The 23,135-nt window shown below is 37.6% G+C and overlaps 1 protein-coding gene across 2 annotated transcripts; it reads left to right on the top strand.

The window, feature by feature from the left end:
• The first annotated feature begins 12,049 nt into the window (after positions 1-12,049).
• On the top strand, positions 12,050-23,135 carry LOC129902427 (uncharacterized). 2 transcript variants are annotated; one of them, XM_055977661.1, is made up of 10 exons: positions 12,050-12,267; positions 12,447-12,580; positions 12,962-13,106; positions 13,271-13,398; positions 13,869-13,940; positions 18,649-18,775; positions 18,864-18,967; positions 19,071-19,112; positions 22,050-22,262; positions 22,926-23,135. In XM_055977661.1, the coding sequence occupies exons 1-10, from the start codon at positions 12,129-12,131 to the stop codon at positions 22,992-22,994; spliced, it is 1,173 nt and encodes a 390-aa protein (XP_055833636.1). In that variant the 5' UTR covers positions 12,050-12,128; the 3' UTR covers positions 22,995-23,135. The 2 variants fall into 2 exon arrangements, with proteins under 2 accessions (XP_055833636.1, XP_055833635.1); XM_055977660.1 differs by having other exon boundaries at positions 18,843-18,967.

Here is a 23,135-nt window from a genome sequence, read left to right as displayed (position 1 = left end):
ATGACTTTTCTGCGTGTAGGTAGAAGAGTTCCTTAGTTTATTTTATATTTTTTTATTAATTCCTTATACTCAGTCGGTTAAACCTACTGAATACATGTGGATTGTACTCACCCCTACTTTTTTATCCCTTTTGATGTAGATACTAGCTAGAGTGTCCACGCGATAGTTGATTCTAACGAATACATCATCATTAGATTTGTGGTGAAATCTTAGGATCTAGATCGTCACTAGTCCATCTTTCATTTATATATTTTTCTATATTCATAGTCTTATATTGTGTATTCAGACACAGATTTATATCTAGATGCTCTTAAACTTATGACACCAAGTTTTAGAATAATTTTGTTATTATTCCTTTTATTGCATTTATTTGTGTCCTGACTTTCTTTTGGGAGTCTCATATGATTTTACTTTTTGGCTTACACATTAGTATAGGGTTTAGGATATATGCCATCATGACCTCAATTTTTTTGTCATGAAAATTTGGTATTAGAGCTCTAGGTTTACCGATCTCATAAATTAAAGAGTAGACTATCTAGTAGAGTCTTGTAGATCGGTACATAGACATCCGTACTTATCTTCGAGAGGCTACAAGATACTTTTTAGGATAAATTTTGTCTTTTGATTCCTGTCGTGTTAGTTATTCATATCAAGCATTGTATACCTCTAATCTATTCATTTTGCATAGATGGTGAGGACTAGAGCCAGAGTCACCAAAATAAGGTTGAACCTGCTACCCAAGCTCTAGTTTATGCGCAAGGCAAAGGATGCGGGGGAGTCAAAAGATGACGTCGAGCAAGGGGAGAAACACCTACTTATGGATGAGCTAGAGAGCCATTGCTAGAGCTTGTATATGAGTACGAGGATGATTATGAGCTACAGACTGAGGAGCAGAGGCCAAGCCAGCCTCTTGTCGTCCCTTATAGTACTCTGATGATTTAGGCGTTATTGGTTAGACTATTGGCTAGGTTGGATGGTGCTCAGACTCCTGGTGTTCTCCCAAGTACTTCAGGCTCTCCTATTGCAGTTGGTACTACGCCACTAGTTTAGGGGCCTAGTGTTGGATTTCAGACATCAGGTTCTTTTTTTTGTGCCTTCTATCATACCTCTGATATTTGTAGCTACATAAGTTTTTGCTAATGTTGCCATGTCGGTAGCTAAGCAGAAGAGCTTTGAGAGATTTATTCGGTTGGCACCTCCCGGATTTGATGGTACGACCGGAGAGAAGGCCTATAATTTTCTGACTGAGTGCCAGGACAGGTTGTTCAACCTGGGTATTCTTAAGGCACATGGATTAGCTTACACTTCATATCATTTTACAAGGGTGGACAAGGAGTGGTGGAGATCGGTTATTGCTCTTACACCTATTAGTTCCCCTATGATGAGTTAGGAGCAGTTTTCATAAGTGTTTCTTGAGAGGTTTGTGCCTTATAGCCTTCATTATCAATACAGAAATGAGTTTGACAGACTGGAGCAGGGCTTTCTATCTATATCTGAGTACGAGGCTCGCTTCCATGAGTTGTATCATTATGCTATATCGAGTATTTTCATTGAATTTGAGTAGATTCACAAGCTAATAAAGGGATTCGCATGTTATCTTCAGGAGCCTATAGCCTTCTTTGTGTTATTCAGTGGTACCTTCGACTCTTTTCCCTTCCCCTTGGCATCTCACTTCATTTCATTCTTCTTCTGTACCATCGCTTGAATAAAGATACCCGATCGGCCCTTTCAGAGTGTTATTGACCACGCTAGGATGATAGAGAGTATCAGGCATTCTAGACAGGGAGGGGCCAAGAGGTTCCATTGGCAAGGTCAGTTTGGTGGTCATTCCTCCAGGGGCAAGGAGTATTTAGGTTCAGGTACCCATGGTTATTAGGGCAGACCAGTCCAGGCAACTATTTAGGGCTCAGATGGTATAGGTGGATTTAGATTGGGTAATGTTGGGTATAATGGTTCTTTAGGCTCCAGAGGACGTATTGACATTTCTGGTTATCCTCCATGGGGTTCAAGCCCTCAAGGTTGTTTTGTGTATGATAAGTTTAGGCATAAGGCCCAAGATTTCCCCAAATGTGCTCCTTCTATTGGACGGCCGGGGACATCGGCTATTCATTTTACTCCGGCTTCGACCATTTTTTTTATTATTTTTTTTTTTATGGGAACAGACCCTACACGAGGCTCCCACCTCTCGTGCACAGTCAGGGGTTAGGAAACACCCCCAAGCCTTAACATAAATAATCAAATTAAAAATACAAGGAGGGGGACATAAACCTTACCTCCGATCCTATGGTGGTTCATAAGTCGGCTAACCTATTAAGGTCGGCTAACTCATCCCCGATACAAAAAAGATACTAACTATAACTAGAAAGCAGTAAACCTGTGAGAGGACTCCTCCCGGTACAATTCAACTATGAAAGCATAAATGAGGGAGACTCTCCCCTTCCATGAGAAAAAAGAAAAGTAACCTACACTAGTCCTATTCCAACTATGCTACGTACCAGACATAGCTACATTGAAGAAGAACAAGTATACGAAACTTCTATCTTGCATGGGATGGGAAAATTCTTTTCATCTTTGCTCTTTTTAGTCTTGTCGTACCAAGTCGGTCCAAGGAAGTTTGCAGCAACAACAATCACAGTTAAGGGGGATGAAATGATAAGAAGTAAATGTAGCCATAGCAGTCATCTTGCTTGGGATTGTAGTTAAGGAAGCTGAGGGACAGAATATTTGTAAAATGCATTTTGTATGTGGTGCAACCCTGACTTGAGTTGCTGGTTGGAAGTCTATCAGTGTGTGCCTTACACTTTGCATGATTCCAGTTCTGTCGAGGCTGATCAGGGATGTACCTGCACATCCACAAATAAACCAAAAAGGAGTTCCAAGCGTCTTGGATGTAAGTTAGCTGTTGCAGCTGTTGATGGAATGCATCTGGTATGCATGAAGGGGCATGTGTTGCTGTTTTCTCCCTTTTTCTGAGACATTGTGTACCTGCCCAAACAACTAACCAAAGAGCCAAACAAGTATAAGATCTGTGAGGGCTGTTGCAATCCTGTAGGCAGCTTCTTGTTGCCTCCAAAGGTGAGGGCTTCGACCATTTGAGGTACTATATAGGGTACTAGAGGTGGCACCAAGGGTGCCAAGGGTGGAGCTAGAGGTGGCATTCATGGTGGTTCACAGGCTAGAGGTGACCATCAACTATGCTATGCTATACCGGGGATACCTGAGATAGAGGCCTCTGATGCAGTTATTACAGGTATTGTTCCTATTTGCCAACATTCTACTTTAGTATTATTTGATCCAGGGTCTACCTATTCTTATGTGTCAACCTATTTAGATGTGGTAGTTATTATGTGTGTGAGCCTCTTACTGTACCTATTACTGTTTCTACCCCGGTAGGTGAGTCCTTAGTGGTGAATCGAGTATATCGAGGGTGTTTGGTGATATTTTTGGGTAGAGAGACCCGTGTAGACTTGATTTTATTAGATATGCTTGATTTTAATATGATAATCGGTATGGACTGGTTATCTCTTTATCATGCTATATTAGATTGTTATGCAAAGACTGTGACCTTATCTTATCTTAGTTTGCCTAGCTTGGTGTTGAAGGGTAATCTGAGTTGGTATCCTAAGAGGATGATATCTTATATTCGTACTCGTCGTCTGATTGATAAGGGTTGTTTATCTTATTTGGCTCATGTACGTGATCTCACTATGGGGTCATCTCCTTTAGAGACTATGAGGGTGGTGAGAGACTTTATGAATGTGTTTCCTACAGACTTGTCGGATGTCCCTCCTAAGCATGATATTGATTTTTTCATTAATTTAGAGCCATATACTAAGCCCATCCTTATTTCTCCTTATCGGATGGCTCTAGTGGAGTTGAAGGAGTTGAAGAAACAATTAGAGGATTTGTTAAAGAAGGGGTTTATTCGGCTTGGTGTATCATCATGGGGTGCACCAGTCTTATTTGTAAAGAAGAAGGATGGTACTATGAGGATGTGTATTGACTATCGACAGTTGAACAAAGTCACCATCAAGAACAAGTATCCTCTTCCTCATATTGATGATTTATTTGACCAGCTTTAAGATACATCGGTGTTCTCTAAAATTGATTTGACGTCGTGTTACCATTAGTTGAGAGTTCGGGAATCTGATATCCCGAAGACTGCATTCAAGACTCGTTATAAGCAACATGAATTTATGTTTATGTCTTTTGGGTTGACTAATGACTCAATTACTTTTATGGAGTTGATGAACCAAGTCTTCTGGCCTTATTTGGACTTATTTGTGATTGTGTTTATTGATGATATTTTGGTTTATTCCAAGAATGAGGCAGACCATATCAGTCATTTGAGAAAGTCCTTCAGAGATTGAGGGAGGAGAAGTTGTATGCAAAATTCTACAAATGTGAGTTTTGGCTCGAGTCCGTGGTATTCTTGGATCATGTGGTGACCAAGGATGGTATTATGGCCAATCCGACCAAGGTTGTAATGGTTTGTGATTAGGTTAGGCCTATTTCAGTTACTGAAATTTGGAGCTTTATTGGTTTGGCAGGCTATTATTATCGTTTTGTTCAGGGCTTCTCTTCTATTGCAGCCCTATTGACTAGGCTAACTCAAAAGACCATGGCATTTTAGTAGACTGATGAGTGTGAGGCGAACTTTCAAAGGCTCAAGGATTTATTGACTTCAACACCTATATAGCCTTACCCGAGGAGGGTGTAGCCTTTATTACATTTTGTGATACTTTAGGAGTCAACTTTTATGGTGTATTGATGCAAAAGGGTAGAGTTATAGCTTATGTTTCTCGACAGTTGAAAGTACACGAGAAGAACTATCTTACCCATGACTTAGAGTTGGCGGCGGTAATGTTTGTTCTGAAGTTGTGGATGCACTATCTCTATGGGGTCCATTGTGAGGTCTTTACTGACCACCATAGCCTTAAGTATATCTTTTCTCAGCCGAATATGAACATGAGGCAGTGGAGGTGGTTGGAGTTATTGAAAGACTATAACATCACCATTCTTTATCACCCGGGAAAAGTACTGTGGTAGAGGATGCCCTGAGCCGCAAAGCATCTAGTATGGGTAGTTTGGCCTTCCTTAAGGCGGATGAGAGGCCTTTGGCTTTGGAGGTTCAGTCATGGGCTAGGCAGTTGGTCCGACTTGATATTTCTACATATCATAGCATTTTGGCCTTTGTGGAGGCCAGGTCTACTTTGATGAACCAGATTCGTAGACATCAATATGAGAATGACAACTTGAGGGCCATTCGAGACAAAGTGTTGAGTGGTGAAGAAAAATCAACCTTTCTTGATCCAGAGGGAATTTTGAGGATTAATGGTCGCATTTGTGCCCCCAAGGTTGGTGATTGGGTACGTATAATATTGGAAGAGGCTCATTGTTCCAAGTATTCTATTCACCCGAGAGCGGCAAAGATGTGTGTGGCTTAAAATATTGCCTATGAAGGGTGTGATGAGGTTTGGGAAGACGGGCAAGCTTAGCCTAAGGTTTGTTGGCCCGTTTGAGATTCTGAAGAGAGTGGGTGAGGTGGCTTATGAGTTGTCCTTACCCCTTAGATTGTTAGTTGTCCATCCGATGTTTCATGTCTCCATGCTTTGTAAGTATATACCGCATGAGTCCCATGTGATATCTTATGATGCGATAGAGTTGGGTCTAAATTTGACTTAGAAGGAGGAGCCGGTAGCTATCCTAGACAGGCAGATTTGTAGGCCCAGGACCAAGGAGATCGCTTCAGTCAAGGTGCAGTGGCGGCATCGGCCTGTTTAGGAGGCGACTTAAGAGTTAGAGTCTAATATGCGGGCCCCGTACCATCAACTTTCTAAGACTCCGGGTACTTTCCTTATTCTTATGTTCGAGGACGAACATCCTTTTTAATGGTGGATGTTGTAATGACCTTGCGGGTCATTTTGAGAAATTTTCACAAAATTACCATTTTACCCCTATCTTTAGCTCCCCAAGTGTTATTTGATCGGTTTGTGTAGTTGAGAGTGTCAAATTCTTAATGGTTTATGAATTGTGCAAGTTCTTGGGTTTTAAGCTTAAGTAGTTCTAAAAGTGAGATTTTATAGCATTTAGGGTTTCGAGTCTCGAAATGGAATTCCGTCAATTCCAACAATTCCGAAATGTATAAATTGGTCTAAAAGAGCCATCAAAATCAGATTTGGGGTTGATACGTGAATTTGAGGTCTTAAGTTGAAAAGTGTGATTTTAAATGAGTTAGTTTGACTTTAGTCAACGTTTTGAGATTTGAACGTAGGATGACAATTTTGTCAGCTCCGTTGCATCCAAAACATTGAGTTAGTCTAGTTGAACATTGACTTAGAGCTTCGGGACCTTAATCGTCGCTTTGAATTTTTAGGCCAAAAGTTGAGTTTTAGGCCAATAACAGGCCCAGGAGGGTATTTTGGTCAAAATAACTTATTTTCGGAAATCTGACGATTTCATTGAGTCTTAAATATCGAATTTATTGTGGTAGCATATTCAATTTATTTTTATCGGACCACAAATGATTTTTGAAGGTCCAACCGAAAGCATTTTTATACTTGGCAAAGCTTCTGTAATCTAGTTTCTAGTGCAACACATTTCCTTCATCACGATCGCGATGTAGGGTCACGCGATCGTGATGTACTAGGTGTATGGGCTCTGCGATCGCGTGGGTGGGTACCGCGATCGCAAAGGGTATTTTCTTCCAGTGTGCTTGGCAATCACGAAAGGGGATGTCTTTGTGCTTCGCGATCGCGAGGTATAATGACTCGTGGTCGCTATGTGTAAAAATGACCTGAACAGTGTTAAGTCGTGAAATTAGTCCCATTTTTAAAAAACCACCATTGTTATCGATTTGGAGCTTGGAGAAGACGGATTTGGGTAGAATTCTTGAGGAACATCTTGTGGATAAGTCTCTTTTTCAATTCCACATCACTTATCTATGAATTTCCTCCCCTAAATCCTTGAAAAAATCTAGTTTTAAGTGAGAATTACTAGGGGTTTTAGTTCTTAAATTCCAATTCAGTTTTATTAATTTCTACCTTGATTCTTGGCCTATTTTTATGGGTTTTTCACCCACAAACTCCCTCAATGAGTAGAACGTGTTTTTGAAAGAAATTTTCAGATCAACCTTTTTCGAAAATGAACAATTTTTGAATTGTTTTACCCCAGTTTTGAAACCTATCAATATGGATGTCGTTGGACTCCTTATGACTCGTATATTTCATTCTTTATAGTAGATTGTCATTTCGGGCATTGAATTTGAGAGTTGATCATCTGGTGGAGGTGTTCGAGTTCGGTTTCAGCTATCGAGGTAAATTTGGCTATCCTTCTTGGGCCAGAGTTAGGGTGATTAGTCAAATTCTATGTTGTAGACTTTGGATGGGGTTGTAGTGTAGTTTGAGACTGATAATTTATTTTGAGATGCTCGTATGGGGGCTTATTTATATTGTGATTCCCATGTGGGGGCTTATATGTGTTGTGTAGCCCGTGTGGGGCCTTATTTGACATCTTATCTATATTGATACTGTGTAATCCATGACTTAAATGAGTTAGAGATGTGAAACAGTTATTTGACCTGAGATGCCCGCATGAGGGGCTGAGTTGGGGGTTTTGAGCAAAAATGGTATTGAAAGATTATGGAAAATTGGTGAACACTTAATTTGATGCATTTTCTTTCCATTACTGTCTATTGAGGGTGAATATCATGTTTAGGTAAAGTTTTGAGAACTTTGAACCTTGTATTACATGCTGAGTTGTTTATTACCACCATGCCTTATATCATGTGGTTAACTGAATGGATCACAGGTTGCTGCTCCACAGTCTGAGTTCCTTGGTTTGCCCTTCCAGGCTTGGCTCCAGTCGCTGGACGACTCGAATGGTAATGGCAGAGGAAGCCCCTGCCCCACCTCAACATAATTTACAACTCTTGTCATATATCTATAATTGTTGTTGTGGATGCATCCATCCTCATTCATGTTATCATCGATCATTGAGAAGGTGAGAATTGTGAAAAATCCTTTTTGAGAAAGAAAATGTGACACATTTTCTATATCCTTGACCACGAGTTAGGTGGCAAGTGGAAGAGATATTAATATCATGAGTACTTGGCCACGAGTTGGGTGGTGAGGTAGTTGATACATTAAGATTGTGACGAGGTATATAGTCTGCGAGACCATATACCATCATATCATTGCATCATATTATTGCATTGCATTGCATTGATACCTGTGATACTTGACCTATCTGTTTAACTGTGATATTGAACTGTACTTATGTGTTTACTTTAATGTACTTATGTGTTTACTTTAATCGCGCTGTTCTATATAAATTGGCGGTAGCATAACCGGAATAGGACTTTTTTGCGTGCAAGTGGAAGCGTTTCTTAGTTTATTTCATAGTTTTTGATTAATTTGTTATACTCAGTCAGTTAAACCTAGTGAGTACATGTGAATTGTATTCACCCTTACTTTTGTGTTCCTTTTGATGCAGATACTAGCTAGGGTGTCCAGTGCGGTAGTTGATTCTAGCGGATATATCATCATCAGATTAGTGGTGAGATCTTGGGATCCAGATCGCTGCTAGTCCATTATTCATTTTACAGTCTTTTCTATATTCGAAGATTTATACTGTGTATTCAGACCCAGATTTGTATCTAAATGCTCTTAAACTTGCGACACCAAGTTTTGGAATAATTTCGTTGTTGTCATTTTATTGCGTTTATTTGTGGCCTGACATCCCTTTGGGAGTCTCGTATGGTTTTACTTTTCGGCTTATAAATTGGGATGAGGTTTGAGATGTGTGTCATCATGACTTCGATTTTTGGATTGTGACAACTACTGCTGGACCAATGAAAATAATTATTGTAGTGGGCTTGAATTTTTTTAAAAAGATCTAAATATCCGTGCCTCAGCGTAAAGAGATTTTATTTTCTTTATTTTCTTTTCCAATTATAATTTGCAATCTTGTAATTTTACCAACACCTTAAAAATCCATTTATGAGGTGGCAAAGATAAAGCCACATAATTGATAAACTGTGCTGGCAACAAAAGTAAGAACCACGTCATTGCAAATGGTGGCACACTTTAAAAGTTGAAAGACAAATGACAAAAATACCCTCATCTTAAAATTTAATGCCCCCAAACAAACATATTGATACCACCCTTAAAACCCACTCTTCCAAATAATAATAAAATAAAATAATTATAAAAAATAAAAAATAAAAATATAAAAATAATAATGTTGGTTCATTCTAATGTTAGAATATGAAGGGGAGCCTTGGAGTAACTGGTAAAGTTGCTGCCATGTGACCAGGAGGTCACGGGTTCAAGCCTTGGAAACAGCCTCTAGCAGAAATGCAAGGTAAGGCTGCGTACAATAGACCCTTGTGGTCAGGCCCTTTCCCGGACCCTGTGCATAGCGGGAGCCTTAGTGCACCGGGCTGCCCGTTTTTATTCTAATGTTAGAATATAAATGAGGCAATAAAATAAATAGCTATATAAAAAAATGATGATACAATTAACTAAACACGATTTCAATTCTCAATTATTACGACGATTCCTATAATACAACAACAACAACCCAGTGAAATCCCACAACGTGGAGTCTGGGGAGGGTAAAGTGTATGCAGATCTTACTCCTACCAAGGTAGGACGGCTATTTCCGAGAGATCCTCGGCTCAATAGAAGCATAAAAGCATAAAAAAGGTCAGATAAGGCTAAGAAGTTCAAAACAATATGGAAAAACAAATAACAAAAGCGACACAGATAAAATAGAGTAATCGAAGTACAGAAAGTAATAGATAAAATAGAAATCAGAACACAAAAAATTGCAGTGCGCTAATGCGCCTACTAATACGGAAGAATAACGAGACTATATACTAGCCTTCTACTCTAATATGGGTCTTCCACACCCTCCTATCTAAGGTCATGTCCTCGGTAAGCTGTAACTGTGTCATGTCTTGTCTAATCACCTCTCCCCAATATTTTTTCGGCCTACCCCTACCTCTTCTAAAACCATCCATGGCCAACCTCTCACACCTTCGTACTGGGGTATTTGTGTCTCTCCTCTTCACATGCCCAAACCATCTCAGTCGCATTTCTTGTATCTTGTCTTCCACCGAGGCTACTCCTACCTTGTCCCGAATAGCCTCATTTCTAATCGTGTCACTCCTAGTATGCCCACACATCCATCTCAATATTCTCATCTCGACAACTTTTATCTTTTGAAAGTGAGAGGCCTTAACTGGCCAACACTCCGCCACATATAACATAGCCGGTCTAACCACCACTTTGTAGAACTTGTCCTTAAGTTATGGTGACACCTTCTTGTCACATAGAAAATGACGTAGAAATTTATTATATTTTTTACAATTTTTTTTTCAAATTTATTAATACATGAATTTTGTTTAACAATATATACATTTTTGGAATAAATTGAGAAGTCCCAAAAAAATTAAGGCAAACTTACATAAATCAAGTAAAGGGCTAATTACTAGGGCTGAGCGTTCGGTATTCGGTTCGGTATTTTCAAAGTTTGAGTTTGGTAATCGGTAATTCAAAGTATATACCAAATACCGAACTTTCAAACTTCGATTCGGTAATTCAGTAATCGGTAAATCAAACTTTGATTCGGTACGGTATTCAGTAATACCATATTTTTTTAATAGTTAATATACAATAAAAATTTATCCGCATTTAATATTTATATTAACTAAAGAATACATATCTTAACTTACATTTTTATTACTACACTATAATTAAGTAATATATGCATTTTAACTTACCGAATACCGAAATCAAAATTGCTCTGAAGCCACATTCTACGGAAGAGAAATGATACATCGTAAATAAAGAGAAAATAATTTATGAATAGATACAGAATAAAAAAAATATTATCATGTAATAAAAATGATGAAAAAGAGTGAAAACAAAAATTTCTAATATATCACACATAATTTTTATACATATGTTTTTCTTTGAATTATCCAAAAACTCTACATCACTGCACTAATTATTAATTAGTTTCTGCAAAGATATGAAAGAGTTGGAATCTTTCGTTTTCAATGTAACTACCAAACAGTTTATGTAGATAACTGACGTGATGAATCATGCAAAGTGAAATTAGAATTCTTAACCAATTGCATAAATTTGAAATTTGAATTTATAATTTTTGCATGTACATGAATTTAAATTTTAGCAATTATCCATAATGTACGTGTTTGAAAGTGTGCATATAGTATATTGTAAACGTGAAAAAGTTGAAATGAAAATGGTAAGGGAAATGAAAAAATGGGATAGTTTTCTCTTACTAAACTCTTCTCTTTTTGGTAAAAAAAATTTCCAGTTTTTTTGTATTAATAATAAAATAAAAAATCGGTATTCGGTATTTCCCGAATATCGAAGCCAAAATATCGAATACCAAAATTGAAATACCAAATTTTATATTACAGTACTGAATACCGAACCGAATTACCGAATACCAAAATATCGAAATAGCCGATTCGGTTCGGTAATTCGGTTTTCGGTATTTTATGCCCAGCCCTACTAATTACCATTTTTCTTTATCCTTTTTCAATTTACATAAATTTCTTAAAAATATGATAATTCGGATACATTAATTTAGTAATCCGAATACATTAATTAGAATTTTATGTATTGCCAGATAATATTTAAAGCATGATACATTGAACATATAAATAATTTATGAATTAAAATTAATATATCCGCATTACTGAATTAATATATTCAAATAAAAAAAAAGAAATTTATAATTTTGTAAAATGAATAAGAATAATAAAAAATATAATAAATAAAAAAATGTAATTAGATAATTTTTCCATGTTTAAACGGAGAAGAAAGGAGTTTGACAGACTGGGACGAAAGAGGTAGGGAATTTTGGGACTGCATAAAGGTGGGTCTGCTACGTGTCCAATTAGAAGTATTCTACATATGTACTTTTTAATAGACTTAAATGACGAAAATACCCTTAATTTTAATCTTTTTGATATTAAGCTGAAAATGTTATTGCACACCCATTTAGACCTAATTTGGCGTGTGTAATACTAGCAATTTTCTAATCTCTCCTACTCTGACTTAGATCTGATTTTCTCTCACCATCAATCATAGATGTACCGTAAGACCACCTCTGCAGTACTCACTTGGGTTTCTAACACAAAAACACTCCTCCCTTTCAACGTTTCGGGGAACGCTTTTCTTCACCAGCAACAGCAACAGCGCCATCGCTTCTGTTCCCTACCTGAAGCTGGTATTTCCACAAAATTCACTATCTTTCTTTTTTTTCTCTTCAAATGATTGTTTTGAATGATTTATTACTCTTGAAATTCATTTTTGGTTGGAAATGGAAGGGACTCAATCTATTTATTCATATCTAACAATACTCGCTCTCACTGATGTCTATATCTGCATTTTTTCTTATTCGTTTAGGTGCAAACGCATCCCCTGAGGTTCACAAAATGAGTAGCAGTCACGTTACCCGTGTTCTTTTTTGTGGCCCTCACTTTCCTGCTTCTCACAATTATACAAGACAATATTTGCAAGCCTATCATCCATTTGTTCAGGTGCTTTTACTTATTTCTTCTTTGCACCAGACATTTCAAAGTTAGGAATGAATAAAGGCAGGTTGATTTTAAAACTTGTCTGCATAATAGTTTTCTTTACTTCAAGTGCCTACACATGACAAATAGGAAAGATAAAGGGTAAAGAAACAAGACTTTTTAGCATGGAGGCGAGGAAATTTACATATGAAAGACAAATCACCTGTTTAATATTTGGACAGTTTTGAGAGAAATGATCATACAACTTTAGAAAGAATTGAAAATTCATTTGTTCCAGGTGGACTATTCCTTTTTATTTCATATGTATTTCTTAGGTGACAACCATATGTCAGTTTGCGTATATTATAATCGAATCTTGAATGATAATATCTACCTCCTTTGTAGGTTGATGATGTTCCACTTGAAAGAGTGCCTGCTGTGATTGGTGACTATGAAATTTGTGTGGTTAAAAGCTTCTGTATGAACTCTGATGTCCTCTCCCGTGCAAAGAGCATGAAGCTCATAATGCAATTTGGAGTTGGGTTAGAAGGTTAAATTTATTTCTTTTTCAGTTTGTCTACTTGCCTTTGGCCTTTCTATCTTGTTTTGTTCTCATTTATCTTGATATTATTTCTTTGGTAGCTTGATTCATTGCTAATCAGCCGTTTTAAAGTTTCCAACTGCCTAAATACTTTATAATGTTGTTATATAAAGGTGTTGACATTAATGCTGCCACAAAGCATGGCATTAAGGTCGCCAGAATTCCAGGTGGTGCAACTGGAAATGCTGCTTCTTGTGCTGAAATGGCCATATATCTCATCTTGGGCCTCCTGCGTAAGCAAGTTGGTTTGACTCTAATCTTATAATTAAAGGCTTTACTTCTTCTGAACTCTTTGAGGATAACATGGTGAACATATTGTTGTACTTTCTTTCTTCATAAAGTTGATACATTGGGATTGCATATCACTATTTTGTAAGAATAATTAATGAAGCTTGGTATGCGGTCTTTCTTTAGTACTTGTCTGCTTGAAACTTGTTTATATTTCTAATGTGAATGGCTTCACTGAAGTGGATACGAGAGAGCCTAGAACCTCAACGAAATCTAAAGTGATTTGGACTGAGTGTTCAGAAAAAGAGGGGTGTGAGTACTTAATTCTGCTGCTGGGAATCCTGTAGCTACTTTATCTTTGTGGTTCTAGAAGTGAAAGTTTATGCATATTGGTGAATGTATAGGAGTATTGCAGAGTATCTTTTGTTGTCATGTAAGCTACAGTGCTTTCCTTTTTAACCTGGCATACCCCAAATGTTGCAGCATCAAATGAAAATTTCTGTGGAGCAGAAAAAGATAGGGGAGCCAATTGGTGACAACCTGCAAGGGAAAACTGTGAGTTTCGTTTTTTGTTTCCTCCTATTTATCTGTTATCTCATTTTGGAGTGCTAAAGATGTATCTTTGTTCCCTTTTTCATCTCACTACAGGTTGTTTTTTCTAATATTGTTGCAAGATATAAAGTGCTCAGAACTTTTAAATTAAATAGAAAGATGCAGTAGTTAGGATCAACTAATTTGTTGGCTGAGCCACAAATCCTTCATCAAACATGTTTACTTGACAATTACCTTAATTGTTAAGGTAAATGGTGTGTATTAAATAAAACAAGTATTATCTTTTTTCCACAAGTACCCAATTTGTAGATACTTGTATCCTAAAATAAGGATAACTGTATGCAATAAAATGGAAAATAGAAGAAAAGAAATGGATTCCATATAGGTACTTAATCCTAGGAGTATCCTGGTGTTTTGAACCAGTACTGCAGCAATTATTATAAGCAATTTTAAAATTTTAGCATCCTTACTTCATAATATTACACAAATACCTAAGTTGCTCGGACTCTCCAAAATTGTTGCCGCACCCATGTCGGATCCTCCAAAAATGCACTACTTTTGAAGGATCCGATACGCACCCAATGATATTTTTGAAGAGTCCGAGCAACATAGACAAACAAAACTTTAGCAGTTAAATATATGCAACTAACTTTCTGTGTACTATAAAACTATCAACAAAGAAGACTAAGGTTACGAAATAAGGGAAGCCGGTAAAGAATAAATTAGATTATGAAATCTATTAGCCCCATTCTTCTACTTACCTTCTCTCCACCCTTCCCGTACCCCTCCATTGCCCTCTCCCAATTTCTTCTTCCTTTCCTCACCTTCCCCTTTCCCCATTTTGTTTTCTTTTCGTCCTACCACCTCCTTTATTGAGCGCCTCCTTCCATTCTCCCCATTTTTGCTTCATCTTCTCATCCTTGTGAACCATCACGAATATGGTGTCTTCTCTACAACTAATTTAACTTCACCATAAAGAACGTTCCGATTCAAGAAAATCCAGTACCAATTTTGACTTTTGATGCTTGGTGTGCCCATTGGTTTTAATACCAATTTCATCTATATGGTGGTTTAAGAATCATATTGTGATTCTGAGACCACTCATGGAAGAAGTCGGTGGAGATGGGCGGTCGTCCATGATAACGATGGGTGGAAGAGAAAGAAATGTGAATAGTGGAGGGGGAGGAACAGTGTCAATGCTTAGAAACTGAGGAAGAGAAAATGGATTTTGACTTTTTTTGCAAAGTAATGCTGGAGGAGGAGGAGATGGGTGGCAGAGTAATGGTGGAGGATTTTGCTGGTGGAGATGAGTGGTAGATTTCACTAGTGGAGATAGAGGAGACGATCCTTAATTCGGTTTTTGAGACTTTTAAAAATAGGCTCTTAAATAAAAAATGAGGTGGCATATTTTATCTTATGTGGATATTTATATCAGCACGATTACATGACATGTAGGGTGCAGTGTTATCAAAAGCAAAAAGCGGGAAAAATTTCTAAAGTCCGTTGGGGCTTTAAGAGCAACGTGCAAATAAAGCGTGGACTTTAATGATAAAAGACATAAAGAAAAAAACAAATATATATATATATATATATATATTTAGTCCAAGACTAAAAATCATAAGCATGAATGACAAATATATGAACAAAGCAATTGAATTTTTTTTATGATATAGTGAAATATCAATTGTTTAATGCTGTCTCTTCAGAAGAGGCTCATTAACAAGGAAAGTATGCCTTAGAACCTTGATGACGACACTGAAGAGCACATTAAGCAAGGAAAAATGCTTAACACATTTTGAGCCTCAATTTAGGTTTTAAGTGGGCATTAAACACTCCTTTGGCAACACTGGTAGGGCAATTAAGAGACGTGTAAGGTCGAAGGGGTTTGAAATATAAGTTTTGAACAAGTTCAAGTATTTGGATGAAACTTTGTGGAGTTGAGGGGCCGGGATGACAAATTGGTGCAAGTACAAGTGTCTATTAGACTATTCTGTCTTATTTTTGTAGTGAACATTTTCTAAAAATTAGATCTTGGTACAATCCATTGATTAGGCAACTTTTTAGACCCGAAGGACTACAAACATGTAGATTTTGGAAAGATTTGGAGTTTAAGGAGTTTTGAACGCATGCAATAGCATTTGAGAATTTGATGAGTAACATCATCGTCAATCTTCCTATTTCCTTGGAAACAAACTCAATATACTTGAAACTTCCTTTCAATTGGATGAGATGTGCATCAAGCCTCACTTTCACATCAGCCTCAGCCGTTACGTCACTGAACTTGCACTCTAAGTATTCTGTCTTGGTACTACCCAACTTGAACTCTTTAGACTCCAGGGTTTGTCTCCATCACAATTGAAAAGTGCTTTGAGTTTCCTCCCAATGTCCTTAACCCGGTTGTGGCTCCATTGTACATGTCCTTGATCTCCCAAGTATACGCCACAAGTACTCTTCTAGCCTTCAAGCATCTCCATAGAACCTCCCTTGGGAGTTTGTCGTATGCTTTTTCTAGGTTGGTGAACACCTTGTGTAGGTCCTTCCGCTGGTCTGCAATATTCACCCCGGCCCACAAGCACAAATCCTCGGCGCGGGAATCCCAAGCAAAACAATCTACGCAATTTCCGGGTTAAGTAGTAGGAACGCTTTCTTGAGTTGATGGCCTGAGTTTGTTCTATTTTCCGGTGAGGAGAAGAAGTCGCTTCCTGCGTCCTTACTAGTAAAAAAGGGGCTCTTCGACCAACGAAAGGGGGAGAAAGGACGGATCACCTGCTTCTTCTCGAGTTTGGAGCATGAAGCGGTCTTTCCTATACTGCTCCACTAGTCTTCTTATAAGATGATGACTTCTGTAGTTGAGTGCTCCGGCATGAATCCGAACTAGTTCTTAGAAATAGGCACGCCCCTCCTCACTCTAATTTCCAGCGCCCTATCCCAAACTTTCATTGTGTGGCTTAGCAACTTGATACTCTATAGTTGTTACGACTCAGAATGTCACACCCTTGTTCTTACACAACAGAATCATTGTACTCTATTTTCACTTCTTAGGCATTTTTGCAGTCTTAAAAACAACATTAAATAGTCTAGTCAGTCACTCCATACCTACCCTACCTGCTCTCTTCCAAAATTCCCGCGGGATCTCATCTATCTTGGTCGTTGTCGCTCTTCCCCGTGTATCCTACAAATAACACCTTTAACCTTCTCAACCTTTATACACCTACAATATCGAAAATGGCGCCACCTCTATGAATGCTCTAAATCCCCAGTACGATGTCTCTATCCCCTTTTTTGTTCAAGAGTTTATGAAAGTACGGTTGTCGTCTCCGTCTAATGAGTGCATCCTCCACCAGTATTTTTCCGTCCTCGTCCTTATCACTTGATCCAAGTCACGATCCTCCTCTCTCGCCTTGGTTAGCCTATACAACTTATTATCTCCGCCTTTGCCCTCTAATTCTACATATTAGCGTGCAAAAGTTGTCATTTTTGTCATCGTAATTGCTAACTTTGGCTCCTTCCTCTCTATCTTATACCTATTCTTATATGTACGCTTTTCTTCCTTGTCCTTACTTTCCCCCAACTTCGCAAACACCATTTTTTTTGCCTCCACTTTTCCTTGAACTTCTTCATTCCACCACCTTTCCCCTCGGTGCCCTCCTAATCTTCCTCTCAAGACCTTCAACACCTCTCTAGTTGCCTTTCTAATGCAACTTGCAGTCCTATCCCATATATTGTTCACATACACACTACTCCCCGAAGCCTCCGTAACAATCAACTTCTCCTCCATCTCTTGGGCACTGGCCAAAGTCAAGCTACCCCATTTGATCCTAGGTTGGTCACCCACATTCGTGTTCTTCCACTACCTCTAGATCTCCAAATCCATCGCCAAGAGCTTATATGAATCCATAGCCAAGAGCTTATATTGGGCTGTACGATTCTCACTCGGAACAATCTTGCAGTCTTACAAAGGCCTTTATCATCCTTCCTAAGGAGAAAATAGTTTATCTGAGTCTTAGCCGCTGTACTACAAAAAGTTAGCAAGTGTTCCTCCTCCTTCGGGAAACTTGCATGACTGCCACTAACCCAAATGCTCTTGGTGAAATCCAAAAGAGAGACTCCTCCTTCATTCTTGTCCTTGAAACCAAAACCTCCATGCCATTGTCAAAGCCCTTTGGGGTTGATCCAATGTGTCCATTGAAATCTCCTCCTACGAATACATCTTATAGATATGTTGGGCTTTTGAGGGCTCAACATTCAGTCTTTTATACCATCCAACAATTCTATAGAACTTGCATTTCACTTTGTTTGGTATCTTCCTTTTACATGTCACTCTTGCAATTCGCCTCCATTTTGATCATCTTATGTTGATTTTATGGGTTACTTCTTCATCTATCATGCCATTTTCTCAGGAAAAGTGGACGTTTTTTACATTTGTTTGCATTACGTACCGTTTTCCTGTCTAATTCCAACTTCACCTTCATTCTTTTTATGGGACTAAACGCACAGTGCACATTCAAATTTGCTAACATCAAGTGGAATAATTCTAATAGATGGAGAAATTGTCTTAATTCTCTTTATAATTACAAATGAAAAACTTAAATGACATTTTGGCGATCTTGGATATTGTTGATGACTAGGTCTGGACGAATTTATAGACCATCAAGCTTGTGTAAGAATTGCACTTTTGTTATGTCTTAACAGTTTCTGCATTATCATATAGGTGTTTATCCTGGGGTTTGGAACTATTGGGATTTATTTGGCAAAGCGTTTACGTCCATTTGACGTGAAAATACTTGCTACAAAACGGAGTTGGGACATGCTTGCACAGGACTCGAGCAAATCCGAGGGTAAGAAAACCTTGTGAATTACATTGATTTATAAATATTGATAGGAACCACATATCGATGTTTCCAGCACCATCTGTTGAGAATGCAGGCTACATTGACCTGGTTGACGAGAGGGGGAACCATGCTGATATCTTGAAGTTCGCAAGCAAAGCTGATATTGTTGTATGTTGCTTAGCTATGAACAGTGAAACTGTAAGACTCCTCTTTCTTTCTGCCTGGTCAAAAAATCACGTGCTTTCTGATGCTCAATATATTTTGCCAAGCTTATACCTAAAAATATGCTGCTCACTTGCAGACTGGCATCGTGAACAATGATTTTATATCTGCCATGAGAAAGGTTTGTCTTCTCCTGTTCGCTGTTCCTTTTCTAATTGCTAATTTTTCTTTAAGTGGACATCTCTTTCCAGAAACTAGGGGGTTCAGGGTGAAGTTTGGAACTTTATTATATTTTGCTCCTCCATGGGGAAAATCAATGGGCTGGTCGGGTTATAATGGACAGGTTGAAGATGGGTAAACAATGGGTTATAACCCAACCCGTGCAGCTTGACTGAGCTTTATACGTTTTGAGCAATCAAAAATATCATGATACTCTTCTATGTAAATGGGCTTAAATCCCATATTCTTTCAAACGTCAGGTTGACATTCTCTTTTCTTTCTTATTAGTTAATTTCAATGTTTTTTGTTATTTCTTTTAGTTTTAGGATTACACGAATACTACAATATAATGCATGTAAATTCCTTGTGTATCCTTCTAAACAAAATCTGATCTATTTTCTTTAAAAGAGTGAAGTAAATGAACAAGTTTTCTTGAAAAGTGAAGAAACTATATGAAGAAAAATTTAAAGTTGGAATTTTTTTATCTCAGAATATTTAGAAACACTTCATAAGATTTCTACATTTAATACAATTGACATTAGGAATGAAAGACAAGAGTTCTTACAAAAAGACAAATCTTTTTCGGAAAAAATTCAGAAATATCCCAACACAACACTGTGTACCCACGTAGCTATATTGTCAGTTTACACCCGCATAACAAACTTTTTTCTGCAATAATGTTTATACATTATTATACAATGTATCTAACTTGTATGAACATGTATAAAAATGTATATACCTTGTGTAAAAGTGTATAATACGTTGCTAGCAACTAGTTGAACTTTTTCTGCAATTTTCAAAAATATTTTTAAAAAAATCAAGAAGCGGCTGAGTTGAAGAAGAGAAATATGAGAAGTGACCTACTTTTCAGATTATATATAATACAAGTCACTTGTCATACCTATTTTACATACACGGCATCTTTCACGGAATTAATTTTGGCAAACTTGACGACTTGACTTGGGAAATTTTCAGCAGGCAGCAGCCCATGTTGACCCATCTTTCGGCCGGGTTCAGTTGGGCATTAGCCCATGAATTGTATACCTCCAACCCAACCCATGATAACTTAGGCGGGTTGAGTGGGTCACACGAATATACGTCAAATTTGCCAGCCGTAGGTAGAATCTGTCAGGTTTTTGGGTTTGGCAGAAAAATTTCTGGCATATCTTTTTCTTTTTTGGTAGGTGCTCATTTGACTGTGCATGTATCCCATTATTCCTTGTAATATGCCAGCCAGTAGCTCTGATTAATTGTTGTCTAGTATGTATGTGTATGTGTGTATTGCTAATGCATAGTTATGCACCACCACATGCTTATATATCCATAATTACATTTCATATACTAGAAGAGTTCTGTCCTTTAGAGCTCAGGAGTGTTTGGTGTTTACTTCAACCTAAGTTGCGCGGGCTCTTCATTTTTGCTGCCGCACCTGTGTCGGCACGACATGGGTGCGTGATTCGGTCAACCCACACCGGATACTTTGACCAGAGTCCATGGACAGATTTTGGGGGAATATTGAGATTTTGATTTCTCAAAATAAAAGATAAAACAAATTTAAGACACGGAAAATGAAATACCTTCAATCCTTTTTAGCTTTTCCTCTTGGTCAATATTTGATATTTATAAATGTTCTCTCTCTTAGAAAAGAGGGATAATTTCTAAATTAATTATTAGCTTGTTGGTTTCTTGACAATTAATTTATGTTTTTTAACGCCCATCCTGAATGAAAGATTAAATTCTACAACATACATGTAAGTTTTCCACCGGATATCTTTTAAAATTTAGAATATCTTTATAGCATTATTTTATAATTTTGCATTTTTCTCACTGAATCCCACCACCCGTATCCATACCTGGATTCGTACCCTTGAATCTTAAAATTTGAATTTTGCGGAATCCAACCCTCAGATCTTCATTCGTGTCGCATACCCGCACCCGAGTCTGAGCTTAGCTTGCAACCCTAGGAAAGAGTTGTTGATGAGTTCACAAATGGGCGTATCTTAAGTGAGATGCATTGCCATTATTTGGGCATTTCACTTTCTTATCATATTATTCAGGCATGTTCCATCTAAGATTGGACTTTGTATTTCAATTATAGAAAGCTAGTCTGTTTGAATGAGTTCTCTTTGTTAGAGGATTTCTTCTTAGTTTTGGAAAGTTTTATAAATTAGTGTAATGTACTCTCTCATCCATTGCGTCATCAACCAATGCATTTGAGAAAAATCTGATGCTTCCTTCTACAGTCAAAATCATGAAAGATGGCAATATGTTTTAGGCCATCACAACATATGTTACTCCCTCTGTTTAAATTTGTTTGTCTGGTTTTGACTTGGCACGGAGTTTAAGAAAGTAAAAAGACTTTTGAATCTTGTGGTCTTAAACCAAAGATATGTAGAATGTACGAAAATGTCCTTTAATCTCATGGTCTTAAATATGCCAGGTGGAAAGTTGAAATTTAAGAGTTGCCAAAAAAGGAAAGAGATAAACTTTTTGAAACGGACTAAGAAGGAAAGTAAGACAAACAAATTGAAACGGAGAGAGTACTATAATTCTGCTTGAGGTTAGACTATCATGGTTAAGTATTTTTCTGCTTGCAGTCCACACGCATCTTGACTTTTTATTTTATCCGATCAGGAGAAGCTGAATATCATCTTGAACCGGGCAACGTAAGAACCATAGAAATCATTGACTAGCTATCTAGTTTACATGCCATTGTAGTCTTCATTTCAGTGTATATGGAAAAAAAGGTTTACCCAAAAGAAAAAAGAGAGAGTTCCCACATGGATCTCGTCCGTTGGAATGGTAGTGTTCCTCAGGAGCTGTTAGTGGTGCCTGCAAGGAACCAAACATCAGTATTTAGTTAAATTATGGTAACTTTGTGTGCTCTTGTTTGCTGCAGGGTGCCATTCTGATTAATATTGCTCGAGGTGGTCTCTTGGATTATGATGCTGTTTTAACTCATCTCAAATCGGGACATTTGGGCGGCTTAGGAATTGATGTGGCTTGGACTGAACCATTTGATCCTGATGATGCTATCCTCAGATTTCCAGATGTTATAATCACACCCCATGTTGCTGGTGTTACAGAATTCTCTTATAGATACATGGCCAAGGTAAGTCCTAAGTTGAGTTTTAAAAAATATATTTTGCTCAATTCAGGCCAGTTTCTTTTTTCCATTACGAAATTAGTTCAAAATGTTTGCTTGCTTAAAAATCTTTGGCTTGTCTATGTTTAGACTCACTTTGAAGTGTTAAAGTATTTTTGGCACGCCTTCTCTGATCTCTCTCTTTTATCTTCAATTAGCATTTTTTTTCATATCTTCTGAAAGTTTAGTTTACGAAGTTCTTGCATTTTATGTTGGATGAAGTTTTGTTGGTATTAGCTAATCACAAGTAACATAGTATAAACATCTCTGCAATGAGTATCATTGTCAAGCCTATATGTACATGTGACTTTCTGAAAAGAAAAAAAGAATCTGCAATTCCTAGATTTCTGTTGAATAACCAAGCTAAACAGTCCTTTGGCATCCATTTACAGACCTAGTGGACGTATGCTTCTTCCATAGACTGAAGGGCATGCACAGTGGTGTATTGCTGCCTTATTCATTAAACCAGAATAATCTAGTCTAGTTTATTTGCTAGTCATCTTGCTCTTGAAATCAATTTTCTACTTTGGAAATTGTTAAACTACATTTAACCAGAACAATTTAGGCTAGTTTATTTGTTGGACATCTTGTTGAAATGGAACTTGTAATATGGAAATTGTTAAATTACAGGTTGTTGGAGACGTTGCTCTTCAACTCCATGCAGGAAAACCTTTTACAGGAATAGAGATTGTCAATTGAACCAATCAGTATGATGAAGAGACGTTGCCTGGGAATAGTCGTGTTTACATTTCTTGCCATTCCTCAAAGTAGTTTCTTTACATTTCATATTCATCCCTGTACCTGCATAACTATTCAAATAAACTAAGGTCTCATTTGTTT

Source organism: Solanum dulcamara, chromosome 9 (genome assembly GCF_947179165.1).
Source record: "Solanum dulcamara chromosome 9, daSolDulc1.2, whole genome shotgun sequence".
Lineage (NCBI taxonomy): Eukaryota > Viridiplantae > Streptophyta > Magnoliopsida > Solanales > Solanaceae > Solanum > Solanum dulcamara.
Note: the sequence above shows the minus strand (reverse complement) of the source record. Positions and strands in the feature narration are given on the sequence as shown.